The sequence below is a fragment of the Siphateles boraxobius genome, unplaced genomic scaffold, assembly GCF_051911475.1.
Source record: "Siphateles boraxobius isolate OS27281-9 unplaced genomic scaffold, OSU_SipBor_1 1, whole genome shotgun sequence".
NCBI lineage: Eukaryota > Metazoa > Chordata > Actinopteri > Cypriniformes > Leuciscidae > Siphateles > Siphateles boraxobius.
The window spans coordinates 4345194-4360100 of NW_027508699.1; the positions used below are offsets into that span (position 1 = coordinate 4345194).

The 14907-nt window shown below is 36.4% G+C and overlaps 1 protein-coding gene across 4 annotated transcripts in view; it reads left to right on the plus strand.

The window, feature by feature from the left end:
• The first annotated feature begins 937 nt into the window (after positions 1–937).
• Positions 938–14907, plus strand: part of rock1 (Rho-associated, coiled-coil containing protein kinase 1) — a 78473-nt gene continuing 64503 nt past the window's right edge. For all 4 annotated transcript variants that reach the window (XR_013207969.1, XR_013207918.1, XM_077246969.1 and 1 more), the window contains exon 1: positions 938–1840. Coding sequence is in view for 2 of the 4 variants with exons in the window: in XM_077246969.1 (XP_077103084.1) it covers positions 1742–1840 (99 nt within the window). In the remaining 2 variants the exon portion in view is untranslated. The remainder of the gene's footprint in view (positions 1841–14907) is intronic.

Below are 14907 nucleotides of genomic sequence, written 5' to 3' on the forward strand. Positions count from 1 at the left end.
TTGAACATCAAAATGTTGTTCAGTCTTTTTATAAATATCTTACCATTAAACTGTTCAGGTGCCAGCTTCCGCCAAGTCACCAGAGCTGATGAAGTCTACATGTATGGCTGGTGTCACACAGTGGCTCAATCAAAAGCAGTTGGTGCTAAATCTTACAAAGACAGTCGCCTTGTGTTTTTCTATTAAAAAACTTGATCTAAACGAAAGACTTAAAATTAACTTACAAAATGAAAAAAAAAATCACTCTGTTACAGAATTTAAATATCTTGTATTGGTCCTGGATCCTCAACTTAAATTTAGTAAACATAAAGAAAATCTCTAATACAATACAAAGTAATCTTAACTGTTTTAAACTAATCAGAAACTATATATATGTATACATAAATAAAATAGTTTTGTTTCTCTGATCTATAACACCAGGCCAACAGCCATTTAGAAGTCAAAATGGCTTGAGAAACACTTTACAACAGGTTACATGAACTACACACACACTGGTTAAAAAAATATTCTCAAAACGCACTGTTTATGTATTTGTTAATCTTGGTTAATATAGTTTAAGCATTTATTCATATTTTTAATACAATATTGTACATTCTACTTCAAATATTGTATAATATTGTATATTCGAACTATTATGTTTGTGTCCATTAACTTTAAACATGATTACTATGTAAAAAAAAATGCTAGTTATAAATCATGATACAATATGTACGAATTGAAAAGTGACAGTATTTAAACGGTAGCTTCTGTAGAGACTGGCCTGGAGCTGCTGTCCTGAAACTGATGGCTATGCCGCTCTGCAAGCGGATACTACTACAACACGACCCGCCATTGTACTCGTGTGTGTGTGTGGTTGTGTGTGTGTATGTGCGTATGTGTGTGTGTGTGTGTGTGTGTGAGAGAGAGAGAGAGAGAGAGAGAGAGAGAGAGAGAGAAAGAGAGAGAGAGAGCTTCTGCGCATGCGCAGTCGGAGAGGTTTCGAAGTTGACTCTCCGGGGTGTTTCAACAGGAAGGCGGACATGTTGGTCAGGCAGTGGGAGAAAATCGGGCACCCAGTCTTTTTTTTTTTGAATAATAACATCGATTAAAGCTTTAACTATCCTTACAGTTACAGCACAGCGGATTACATACTTTTTTGGAAAAGTCGAAGCCGGCGTGCGGACTCGGAGATGTTTATTGCAGAAGAACCGTAAAGGATCGTTTTAACCAGGATCTTGTTTTAACTGATCGAAATTTGTAAGGCGAAGTTTTTTTCGCCACTTCTCACTTTGCAGCTGTCAGACTCGTTTGGCCTGGCAGGCATTTATGGACAGAGGCCTGGAGAAACTTCATTTCATGTGGCCGCATGCTAACTCTGCAACATTTATTTTATCCCTTCTTCTTTTTCGCGCGGATATGATCTGTCCGTCTGTTTTAACAGAGCTTGTTCTCCACATATCTCCTGAAGCTAAATTAGCTTAGCGCACTATAATCTGTTGCTGCTGCTTTTGTGTTTGCCAAGTTGTCATGGACTAATCCGACACCTTGTCTTGTTGTTGTTTTGTTTTTGAAAATGTGGCTTTTCGTCCTCTCTCGGTGTTGTACACGTTTCAACGAGAGCGATAATAAGACTGTAAGACACAAAACGCTGCTTTGATCAAACTAGTGCTTGCTTTGTGAGGGCAGAGGAAGTTGGCGAGTTAATTTGCTAACCTTAGCCAGTAGAGTCACATCTCTTTCATACGTCTGAATCGGATCAGTTATGAATATGTCTGCTGGAGAAAGTTTGACAGCTCGCTTCGAGAAGATCGATGCTATGCTGAAGGATCCCAAATCGGAGATCAACACAGACTGTCTGCTGGTGAGTTTATCAGATTTATTGGAACTCTGTTATGGCTTTTATAAAGAGTCTGTTCGGGTAATTGTTACTAAGGTAGGCACAATCTAATATAAATCTTGAAATGCATGCATGCATGCATACAGTACAGTACAATAATACGCTATATGCGCTGTAAATATGCAAAACAGCGGAATCATGCTTTATGACATTGCAATGCACGCGCCAGCCTGTAATCATTTTTTGTACAATTCAGACTTTAAGCGATGCGGAATTTAAATTTGAATATTTTTTCTAGATTCTTACTGATTTTAACTACTTTGATTCAAATTTTTTTAATGAATTACAATAATTACTGTATTAATACTTGCTATTTCAAAGTTAGCCGTTTCAATTTGGAGTACAAACCCCGTCATTGCAGGACCCCTGGCCCCGGAACCACCAGGCTCAGTTTCTTGTTAAAGGAGGGAAAGTAATAGTTTTCACGGTTGAACCTACAACCTTTTGGTAACCAGCAGGGTCTTTAACCACTAGGCCTCACCACCCATTTTCCATGCTCAGATTTTTCAATAAACCATAATTAGATCTGCATTTGTACTCTGCGTTTACCCGTCATGAAATGTGCAGTTTGTAAAGTGATTTCTTACATTTGAGCATCTATTTCTTAAGGAAATTGAGCTCTTCTGACTCCCGTGAATTGATGTTGCATACTCAGGCACATAGATTGTGTGTGTTATAGTTACAGTATTAAATCTAGCCTTACATTAAGAGCATTCTCACTGAGAGATTCAGTTATTAATAGTGACATCAATGACACTTCATATACTGTACTCTTTCTGTGTAGTCTTGAGTCTCACAGGCTTTGACAACCACTGTAGTAACAGGTCACAGGATTTCACAGTATAGTAATGTATTGAATCACACAGCTATAAAATGATATGTGTGTGTGTGTGTGTATAAATGCATATTTAATGTATACATGACTGCAGCCATTCATAACCCTTTTCGGTTGATCAATTACAAGTGTGTTTTTTATTAAAACAGATAGTTTCGTCAACTTCAAAATGTAACTACAATATGATTCAAGTAACAAAGATTCTCTTTATTAACCAACTGGTTCAAAAAAGTTCTATTCCAATAAGCGCGCCACACCTGAAGTGATCAAGATGGTGTAAATGTAAAACAAATTACTTATTTGTTAAATATCTTTGCAGAAAATATGCATGAAATATGAACGCAAAATTTTTACAAACTTATCTAAAACATATCCTATAGGCCTATACTCAGTAATAATATAAAATAAATGCTGAATATTTCTTAGCCAACAAGTAGACATTGAGTTTTAGAGGTCAACCCAAAAAGTCAATGCCATTCAAATTCAAAATGACAAAGTTTAACACCGGTAATAGGCCATTAGTAACAGCAAATGCTTTGTAAAAACAAAATAGCAGCACCTTTCAGCCTGTCACCATCATACAAACATGAAATATTAAACATACAGTAGTAGTTCTTTACAGGGTTTTGCATTCCATTGTGCTGCTTGTTTTTATGTTTGGCTTTTGCACACCATGAAATGGCATTTAAAAAAAGCTGCGCTCAAGTTAGTTCATCTCGTGTCTAATACCTTTGCTTTTTTAGTCATCATTGCTGTGTTGTCAACATTTCTAATTGTAACGTTTGCTAACATTTATTCATACCTGCAATTTCTCAATTTAAAAATAATAAAAGGCAAAACATTAAATTTGAATTAATCGAAAAAATCTGAAAAATTGCCCAGCCATACTAAAATCTCCAATAAAATAACAGCTGTGACACTAAAGAGCTGTTACCACACCGTAGGCTATATTTATGCTTATAGCCACTTGCATTGCATTCAGGTATGCATTTTCTCAGTTCATTCTGAGTTTTTTTTTGTGGTAATTATTGTTTTAGAATATTGGTCTTTGAATGGTTTTATCATGTAACTCATTTTGTGGACATGTTTTAGTGCTATTTAACATGAAAACCACGTCTTCCACTTAAAGGTACAATATGTAAGAATCTTGCAGTAAAATATCCAAAAACCACTAGGCCAATGTTATATATTTTGTTTAGTTGATTACTTACAATATCCCAAATATTTGTAAATCGTGAGAAAATTGTGATTTTAACCAAGGAAACGGGGCGTGTGAGCAGGTGTGAGGAGTCGCCAGTCAATGACGTCATATCCGCGTTACCCTCGGTTTTCGCCAGGTTTGCGCTCGCACTGCAATAGTAACCATGGCGACAGACGTGGACAACTGGGTTATGCCCGTTATGCCTAGCAGGACGCTCACGCTGTTGTTGTTTTGTTCAAACATTATGGACCATGGCAAGCAGACTTTGAGACAAAAAGAGGACTAAAACGAAGATCAGCATCTTTCAAGATGCCGAGAGCTCCACGTCCGCGACTAACTTCGACTTGACAGAGACGCGAGTGTTGCATGTACTTTATTAGACAGGTGAGCAAATGTACATAAAACAAATCAATGTTATTTAGTTCAACATGATGAAATGTTAGAATATGATCTGTATGTTATTCTAATGTTGATCTAGCTTAGTTAGTCTCATACAGCCATCACACAACCTAACTAGCAACATTCAACACTGGTATACGTCTAGCAATCGCGCCCTGCTTCACACCAGTCATGTTAAAAACATCAATTTAGTCACTCATCTATATAAAAGATCCATCAGCTTGACGACAAGATCCATTATTCAGCTTAACGTGAAATATACGTCATCAATATACGCCTTTGTTATTGTAAGAGGTTAGCGACCCCTGCTGGCGGAAAAATCCTGCATATTATACCTTTAATCTGAAACATTTTAATATATGAGGAATTCAGCTACAAAGCACTGTAAGGTAGTGTTGTCACGATTCTGGTATTTCTGACTTTAATACCTTGAAAAATATCAATATTCTATTCCATTTCGATACCACGGGGAAAGCTGCCATTTATACTGCCATATAGATATTTTTATTATTATCTCATAATTTTTTGTTCTTTTGGGATTTCATTTTGTTGGAATTGCTTTCGCACAGCACATGGAGGCTTTATTTGAAACTTTGAACTAAATTTAAAAAAAAGACAAGTAAACATCAGTAATAAAATAAGAACAAATAAAGAAATTGCAAATGATAGGCTGTCAAAAATACATAATAGAATAAATAGACAAATGAAATAAATGTGGCTTTACATTTTTCAGGTAAGTCTAACAGTAGTATTCAGGTAAGAAATACTACAGGAATTAAATAAAGTAATCAAATGTAAAATAACACTTTATAGTCTTCATTGTAAAAATGATACCTATTAATGCTTGGAATAAAAGTTACAAAAGTTATTTAGTCAAAAGCCGCAAGTGATTTTCTCTTTGTATTTTGTTCTTTGATTGGCATGACAGACTGCAGCAGGTTTATTAGGCTGCTGTCACTTTAAGAGCCTAATATGCACAGGTTAAATTTACTGTTACACAGCATGCAATTTCTTTCTTAACGATTTCACTATTAGGCTAAAAGTGAATATTTTGTATTTACCTGTGGAGTAGACATGCAATTTCCATAGCGGTGTTCAAACTGGCAATACAAGTATTAATGCTGTACTGGCTGGATGCTAAGTGGTGATATGGGATAAGTTTCGTTGCTCAATTGCCTACACAGTGATGCACAGCAGTTTGACTCTAAACTTATTTGAATACATTTTTTTATAGTAGCCAACCGATATATCGTCAAGGTCGGTTTTTGACATTTTTCAAATTTCAGCACCAGGCCAATAGGGATTCAGTTTGGCCGATGTGTCTGAAGCAGGACTTTTATTTTGACGACGCTGAGAACGCCCGAGCACACAGCGCATCCATAGAGTGCCGAAGTTATGACGTCACTTTGTAGGCTAAAACGCGGAAGTGAGTTCGCATTTTAGCACTTCCGGTTCCCTCACCCTAAAGTCTATGGGTTTTTTGAATGGGTTTTTGCTAAATCGCCTGAAATAAGGTCTGTGGTTAACAAAGCCTCTAAATATGTTCACGTTTTGATCCATGACATAAAACACACCAGTTATAACCTGCTTGTGGTTTTTTAAACTGTATTGTGTCTGCTTGTGGTTTTTTAAACGTTATATAGGCTTCAAAATGTATACATTTTGGATTAACTTGTAAAGATTATCTTGATAGACAAAACGTGTAAGGGTCACAACTCTTTGTTGAACACAGATCTTATTTTTTGCAATTTTCCAAAAGTCTATGGGGAAAATGCATAGACATCATATAGAGACTAGATGCCCTATTGGCCGCTGTGGCGCAAGAAATGCGGCCGCCATCTTAAACCGGTCATACTCCTATTTGCGTTGCATAGCAGCAGTAGATGCCAGAGCACTGTGCAGCATATTCCTGCTCAAATTGGCGGACCATCACTCGGGATTACTTTTCACAAGTAAGATTTAACATTTAACATTACCGTACTATTAGTTGTATTTTGTGAACAAAATACTCAGTGTGTCCTGTGTCGTTGCTACGTGTATGACCTTTGCAGCAAAAAAACCCGCGTGAAAATCAGTTCGGTATTCAGTGAGATATGATTAATTAAATGCGCTGACAGCTCATTGCACCTGCCAAACAGATTACACTGAGCGGTGCGGGTGACCGGTTAAAGATGGCGGCCCCACGGCTCGTCCGCGCCAATAGGCAGTAGCGGTTGATAGGGCGTCTATCTATATGATGTCTATGGGAAAATGCATAGCTTTTCGATCGAGGGAACCCATGCGCCGCTAACTTCCGAGTTGTCCTAAAAAGTGACGTCATAACTTCGGCTCTCTATTCTCTGTCTTCATTAGTTTATGGTCTCTGTTTAACAGTTTATTACATTATTGGATAAACAAATAAGTGAAATGGTAGGCTTTATGAAAAAGTAATAGGCCTTTAGCTTTTGATTTTACATTATCAGTAATAACAAGGAAAAACACTAATACTTTTTCATTTACTGTCAACATTCATCAAATATGCATTTATAACATGTAATAAATAATCTCTGAATATCTAATAAACATTTACAAACCTTGCAGACTTAGTTAAATCCATTGAGATGTTCTGAAGTGCGCATGTGTAGCCTGCATGAATGTGTGTGCTGTGTGTGTGTGACGGTTGGTCTGTGTGAACTGAATGCAGACAAGAGAGTTCAGCTTCTCTGGAGGCTCACGATCGACACACTTTTTTAAAAACCCTTGATATCCATTCGGCCACGGTCATATATTCATGTCATTTCCACCGTGTGCTGTAGAATTAGTGTTATTACTGAGTGCTCTGTTACAGTGTTTACTTCCTTTTATTCATAATTTTTAAAGCCATAATTTGGTCCACTGCCTTAAAACTGCAGTGAACCAAAGACAGTCTCAAAAACACGCTTTGAAATCGCTGGTGTTTCTGACGTCACAAACTACCTTGTATTCAATCAGATCAATCAAATCCATTTATTTCCCCCCTAAATTCTGTTTTCCATTTAATTTTGACAATTAATTTACAAGAAAACATTGCATTTTTATTTTTTGTCAAATAAGATGCTCCACAACAGAACTGTATACATTTACAACATGGATGAAAAAATATCTTGGTTGTATGATGTTGCTTAGAAATAAAACTGTTATTATTATTACTTTGAGAAGTACATTTTAGTATACTCTAAATGTAATTCTATACTCACTAGTTTTCAACTAGTTTTCTTCAGTTTTATTTTCAGTTTCAGTGTGTATTTGTGGTAGTTTTTCTCAAATGAAACGGTGAAAAGCCTGTGAAGTGACTTTCAAAGTCGTTCTGGAGATGAAGTTCATGTGTTCATGTCCTCGTATATTGAGACTGAAAACACAAGGGTTAGGCTAGTTCATACAAAAATGAAAATTCTGTCGGTAATAATTCACCCTCATGTTGTTCAACCCCATAAGACCTTCGTTCATCTTCGGAACACGAATTAAGATAATTTTGATGAAATCCACTGTAGTCACTTGAACTATTTTAACAATGTCTTTAATAACATTTCTGGGCAGGCAGATTAAATTACATAGCAGCCTATGAAGGAGTGAGACGGCTCTCAGATTTCATCAGAAATATCTTGATTTGTGTTCCGTTTCCGTGTGAGTTTGTGTATCAGACACCGTTCATTCACACATGCTGCTTCCCAATTTGCATACTATCGGTCCTAAATAATAATAATATTTACCTAAATGGTATTTAGTGTAGGTGCGTTCACGCCATTTTGAAATAATTACGATAATTTCGAGGTTTCAACTTGTAAATAGCATTTAAGTTTAACCTGGCGAAAAGATTTTTATTCAATGTTATCAACATTATATTTCATCTACAACAGCATTGTGAACTTTTGTACAAATATTTATGGTCATTAACTCTTAAATGCATAATTATTAGTGCATTATATAAGTGTTAAATGATGCTTCCCTGTGAAAGGGCCGCCCACACAGAAGATACAAGAGTTCACATTGATTTAAATGCTAGATAAAGTATATTTTGTAAACAAAATACCAGTAATAGCCAGAAAAACAAAGAAAAAAAAAACTTCTACATGAGCCTCAAATACACTGGCAGTCTGGCACTCTTATTTTGAAATGTCTATGCTTTGCTACTGCTGGCTTGACAATTTTGGGACAGATAATCAAGGTGGTAATTCATCAGCCGGAAGTTGAAGCCTCGCGGGAGCCGCCATTGTAGCAGAACTTCACCTGCTGTTAGCATTCCATTGACTCCCATTCATTTTGGCGTCACTTTGACAGCGAATAACTTTACATCCGAGGCGTCCAAAGACTTCATTTGTCCATTATTTATTTCTAAATAAACACAACAATGTATAAAAGGCTCCATTACTTTGTATCTTACGTTATGGCCCCGTAGAAGCCGTTTTTGTTAAAAACAGGCTAACGATTGTGTCATAACCACACGACTTTTTGTCGCACAATAGAGACATTACCGTATAGACAGGAGGAGAAGGTCGTCCCGTCAAGGGAGAAGCCCATAGATAATGAGTCCATAAAAGCAACGGGACAAAATATTTCAACAACATTTTTGGGGAATTGGAAATAATTCGGTATGTGGCAAGTGAATACATATGAAGTGATTAACGTTGGCAATTTTCACGCACAGCTACTAGAAGATTTACGTCTGTCAGACAGGTTGCTCGCGTCATCAAGCTTAGTTTGAGTCGGTTTGAGTCTGCGCGTAAGGAACGGAAGTGCTCAAAAATCGCTAAAATGGGCTTCAACTGTCTCAACTGAGTTCCAATGAGATGGCTCTGTCCACTTCTTATAGTGTTTATGCAGATAATGCAGAGATATAAAAGCAATAGATTGGTCAGCTTAATGAATAGATCTTAAAAACATTGGCAAATAATTTATGTAACACTTTACAGTAAGGTTCATTTGTTAACACTATTTAATATATGAACTTACATGAACTAACAATGATCAAAACATTTGTTACAGTATTTATTATTCTTTGTTAATGTTAGTTAATAAAAATACAGCTGTTCATTGTTTGTTCATGTTAGTTCACAGTGTATTAACTAATGTGAACAAGCACAACCTTAGATTTGAACAATGTATTAGTAGATTAGTATAGATTAGTATAGTATAGTATTAGTATAGTATTAGTATAGATTAGTATTAGTATTACATTAGTATTAGTATAACAATGTAATACATGAACAATGTATTAGTAGATGTTGGAATTTATTTTAACGAAGATTAATAAATACTGTGGAAGTATTGTTCATTGTTAGTTTAGCTAAGGTTGTTAACTAATGTTAACTAATAAACCTTATTGTAATGTGTTACCATAATTTAAAATGCTTACCATAATTTACAAGAAAATCCTCTAGGAGGCATGACATGGAACGATCTTCACATGGGTTTACACTTTTTACATGAACTGTGTGTGTGTGTGTGTGTGTGTGTGTGTGTGTGTGTGTGTGTGTGCGTGCGTGCGCGTGAGAGAGACAGAATGGAATAACTTTAATACCATCTAATCTTGTGCAAATATTGCATCTCTGAAGTTGGAAAACCATGTGATCAGGATATTTAAAAAAATTCTATTCTGTTGTTTGTGCTCATGAAATAAAATCATTTTGAGAAATCCATATTTGAGAAATCAAACCATAGGGTAATCTGTTCTATAGGGTAAATACTTTTCTGCACTGAGATGCTTCATTATTTGGAAGTTCACCACAGCTATCTGGGGCTTCTAGAGCTCTTTACGTTTTTCAAACTCCCAGTAAATAAACACCACATGATGAGGGTGAACATGAATTACTCCACCGTCACGCATAAATAACTCTTCGGAAATCACTCTCCCCATTAGATTCCATAAAACAGTTGCAAGTCTTCCTGGGGTCCATATATAATTAAATATAAAATGAAATCATGTCTAGTATTCCAATAACAACAATACATTATACATAATTATACAAATAAGTTGTTACATTTAAATTATGCAGTATATTATACATAAAATATCAATTGGGTTGGGTGCTTAGAACCTTACTGGAAAAGTTGAGGATGAAAAACTCCTTCAAGTGTTTGATGAATTCAAATACCTTTCAGTTATACACATTTGTATAGGTTAACGCCTTGCGTTTGCTCTCTCGAAGAGCAATCCGAAAGAGTAGAGTCGCTTTTGTTTTATTCATCTGAAGCTTTCACCTCTGGCCAGTTTTTTTCAGTGTGTATCGTCTCGCCTGTCCCGTATCTGCCTCTAATGCTTCCTATTCCAGGGTTAGTTCGAGATATGACATGTCTAATGAAGCTGCAATGTTCAGAGCGTCTCGTACTGCGTTTACCTCGGGGCAACTGGTCGATCAAACACACTTTGTGCTTGGGAAGCTCATGACAGTTTCTTTTCCCTGGCCTCTGCTGTGAGCGTCCTGCATCAGGGTTTCCAGCGTATGTTAGATTTTCCTCTGACTTTACATTCCTGGAGGAATGTGTCAGATTTTACAATTTCAACAACATTTCTCACCGCACACTGACCTAATTTTGATTTTGTGAATGTGTTTAAGTCATTGTTAGGGCCCTACCTACTCTACAAATTGCACAAACTGCTCAAAAAGCTGACTATGCTTTGAGGTTTCTAGACAGATGAATGTAGAACATAGTCAAAGTTTAGAATTAGAGTTCATATAGCCTCTAATACATATAATACAGTATAAATCAGGAAGTGCTCTTTTAGTTGTATATTAAAAAACCCTGATATAAATAACAATTTGAGCAACAACAACAACAAAAAAGCTATAGATGAAGATTATTTATAAAATTGTCTTAATGCCAGAAATGAATCAGTAAGTTCAATCAGAATAGTAATAAGACACCATAGGGCTGTTGCCAATCACATAAAATCATCATTGGTCCACTAATATTGTCCACTTGAAGGAGTGAATTTGGACGCTGGAATTCGGGCTGCCGCTTGTTTGTGCTTGCGGTTTAATAATAATCATTTAAAACTCTGCCATGGAAACTAGCATACGTGTATAAACCTTAATTAAACAATTAATAATCAATTAAAAAGGAATTTCTACCTGTATGATATTAGGCTGGTCCAGCGCGGTTTGGAAAACGGATGGATGATTGGTTCAGCGGCGGGCGCCCTCTCCTGGCAAGACGCGGGAATTCATTCAGAGCGTGACTATCACAGTGCATTATGGGTATTCTCTAGCTGTTGTGCATACATCGGTTGTACACTCATTATGGGGTCATTGAGTCATTGAACAGGAACGAAACACCAGCGTGTTGCTCGGAGACATTAAGTGACTTTATGACCTTGTTTGGAACTTTTTTTGGTGGAGCAAAAACAAACCGAATAGAGTGGTGCAGGAATGACGTCACTTTGTAGGCCAACCGCCAGTTCGCATCACACTGGTTCCCTCGAGAAAAACCCAGTAGGATTTTCCCATTGGCTTTTGGATTATCGCCAAAAGCAAGTTCTGTGATCAACAAAAGTTTATGATACGTGCACGTTTTGTCCATCAAGATAATTATCACAGATGAACACAACTTTTATGAATTTTGAAGCCTAAATGCAGTCGCCAGAAGTAAAAAGCTAAAGGCTATTAACTTACTACACCACGGTCCCACGAATTCACCGTCACCCTCACCAAGCTTCCGACAGCTCTTTCAGTTTTTTACTAAAGACATTTTCCCAGAACGTTTGAGTTAGAATAGTTTATAAGAGCACAATTATAAGCATAATGATGTAAAAGCGGACTGAGTTTAACTGTTCAGCTGATGACGTTTATTTTCCTCGACAGCCTCCGTAGTCCCATTTAACCACTTGTTAGCAACTGCCTTTTTCAAGATGCGTAACAGTTTTAATAAACATGAGTGAGGTAATACTGATGTATTTTATGTCATTCAATAAAACGTGAAAGTTTCTTGAGCTTGTGTTCACCACAGACCTTATTTCAGCCTTTTAACCAAAACCACGTTCAAAAAACCCATTGACTTCGGGACAATGGAACCGGAAGTGCTAAAATGCAACTCGCTTCTGCGTTTTGGCATGCACACAGTGATGTCATACCTGGACCACTCTATTGTGTCTAAAATTATATTTACTTCTTGTTCCTGGAACGGTTGCATAAAATCAGCGTCACGTTTATGATCATGTTGATTTTTGTTGGATGTAATTAAACTGTTTCTTTTGAAATTATCACCATCACTTTGAACCAATGTGATTTTTCTTAGACACAAACTAGAAGAAAAAAAAACTGGTCTACATAAAATGATCTACTCTATCTGATTAGTTTTAAATATTGCAAAAAGGAATAGAACAAGAGTCAGCTTCCATGAGCTTTCCCTCTCAAAGAGCTTTTGTCTCCGTTGAACTAAAATGAATGAATTCATTAACATCAGGATAAGTCTTAACTGCTCTGTGAAGTGAAAGCATGTCTTCAATACATCACGCAGTTCATTGACAGATGGAGGAAGTCCTGAGTAATGAGTATTCAGGAATCTTCGGATCTTTCAAACAGGAGATCCCATTTTACTGGTCCTAAAATTCAGAAAGAGATCATAGAATAAGCATGTATATTTTTTGTGAGGAAACATTCATTGTAATAGTAATAAGACCAAGGAATTGACAATCATGTCGCCTATAGGTGATTTAAGAAAGAAAGATACTGCTGATTTAAGGTTAAGTATTTGCAATTTTCATCAATTAAAAAAAGTAGTTAGATATACAAACAAAACACTGCGTAGTCTTCAGTGTATGAATTAAATCCACAACAATACTTATCCAATCTACAAAAGTTGAATTCATTCAAGAGAGCAGTGAGTGATTTTCTCTTTTTCATTTGTTTTCTGGTTAACATTAAAGAGACATTTCACCCAAAAATGAAGATTCTGTCATAATTTACTCACCCTGATCTTGTTCTAAACCCAAAAGACTTTGTTTAATCTTTGAAACACAATTTTTTTTAAAGAAAACCGGTAGGCTTCTGTTCCTCCATTGAAAGTTCAGGTCACCAACACATAAAAGATCCAAAAAGGATGTGTTGTAAAACAAATCCATATGAATAGAGAGGTTAAACCCAAGTCTAGTGAAGTGATATGATCTCTTTATATAGGTTGAGGATGAATAGTAATGATCTTTTGAAGACAAGCTCCCAGGCCTCTGAACACGAGAGTGTTGTTTTTGCCCTTAAGAAGTTTCCATTGATAAATGAAGTCCTTTGCTCGCCCCCTTCCTCCCGCCCCCTCCGGCCACCCAACCCACCACTTAATAAAATTCCCAGATTATCAAGAAACCTCTTGTCTTGGACCACAGGGTGGCTCCAAGTGTATGCGTGTTACAGTGCAATGCTTTATGGTCCATGTATATTCTTGTGGTTCGAAGCACAGATTGGCAGTTTGGAAAAAAAAAAAAGTTGGTGATTCATGAATAGCAGGACTTGATCCTAGACAAGCAAAGTTTGAGTCATTTGGAAAAATGAAACTTTTGTTGGAGAGATTTTTTTTTCCCCTTTCCTGAAGTACGTAGTATGTCACTAACTGAACGGGACATTGGATGTGTCTGGAGCAGTTGACAATCTTTTGACGATTTACAAAAAAAAAAATGAATCATTGTTTCTAGCTCTTCAAGACTCAAACATTTGTGACTTCCCATCATGCCTCCAGAGCTGTGTCAGTGTGATCTGCATACTCTGTCTGCAGTGTTTGGAGTTAAGTTTGCTTTTTCTTCATCCTTTGGTCCTTCAGTGAAAATGAAGAGGAAGGATTTTACCTGATAGCTTTGTAATGGCATGTGTAATTGAAAATCAGGGCATAATAATTCTTATTATATACAAACATCCCAAAAATTAACTGTGTGTAAAGAAAGTACTGTCTGAGACCCTATCACATTGATGTGGACCAGAACAGGGACTGTGTGAATTTAACCAGAAACCTTTTTTCATTAGAGTAACAGTAGTGCTGCACGATTATCACAAAAATCATCAAATTGCCGATTATTCCCTTGAAATTGTAATTCCGATTATTAGTTACGATTATCACAATTTACATTGAATATATATATGCGTATTATAATACATGTTTACACAAAAATTGTTAACACACACAAGTATTGTCCCCCTTTACTTAACATACACATCAATTGTAAGAATGACTAATAGTAAAGACTACTAATAGATAAACATTAGGACTATGCTAAAGCAATTAAATAGCAGTCCCAAACTAGTTTCTGTTAATACAATGTTGATATGAAATAACACAAAGTAAAAATAAAGTGGCATTTTTGGGTTATGGAAACGACACTTACCATGGTGAATACACAATACTCACAAGAACTGTTAATGAAACAGCTCCTGGTGAATAGAATGAAAATCATACCTGCGTGCAAATCCTTCTCAGCTAACACGTGATTTATTGGTATTTTACTTTTATTTCGTGTCTTAATAATTCACATTGTTACGACGTTGCATGCACGTAGTTTCTTTTGCACTTTATACAGTGAAGCGATACACAGCGCGCGTCGCCGCATTTGCGCAGGCAATTGAAGAGTGCGCTCTACGAGCACAGTATAACGGGACAGGA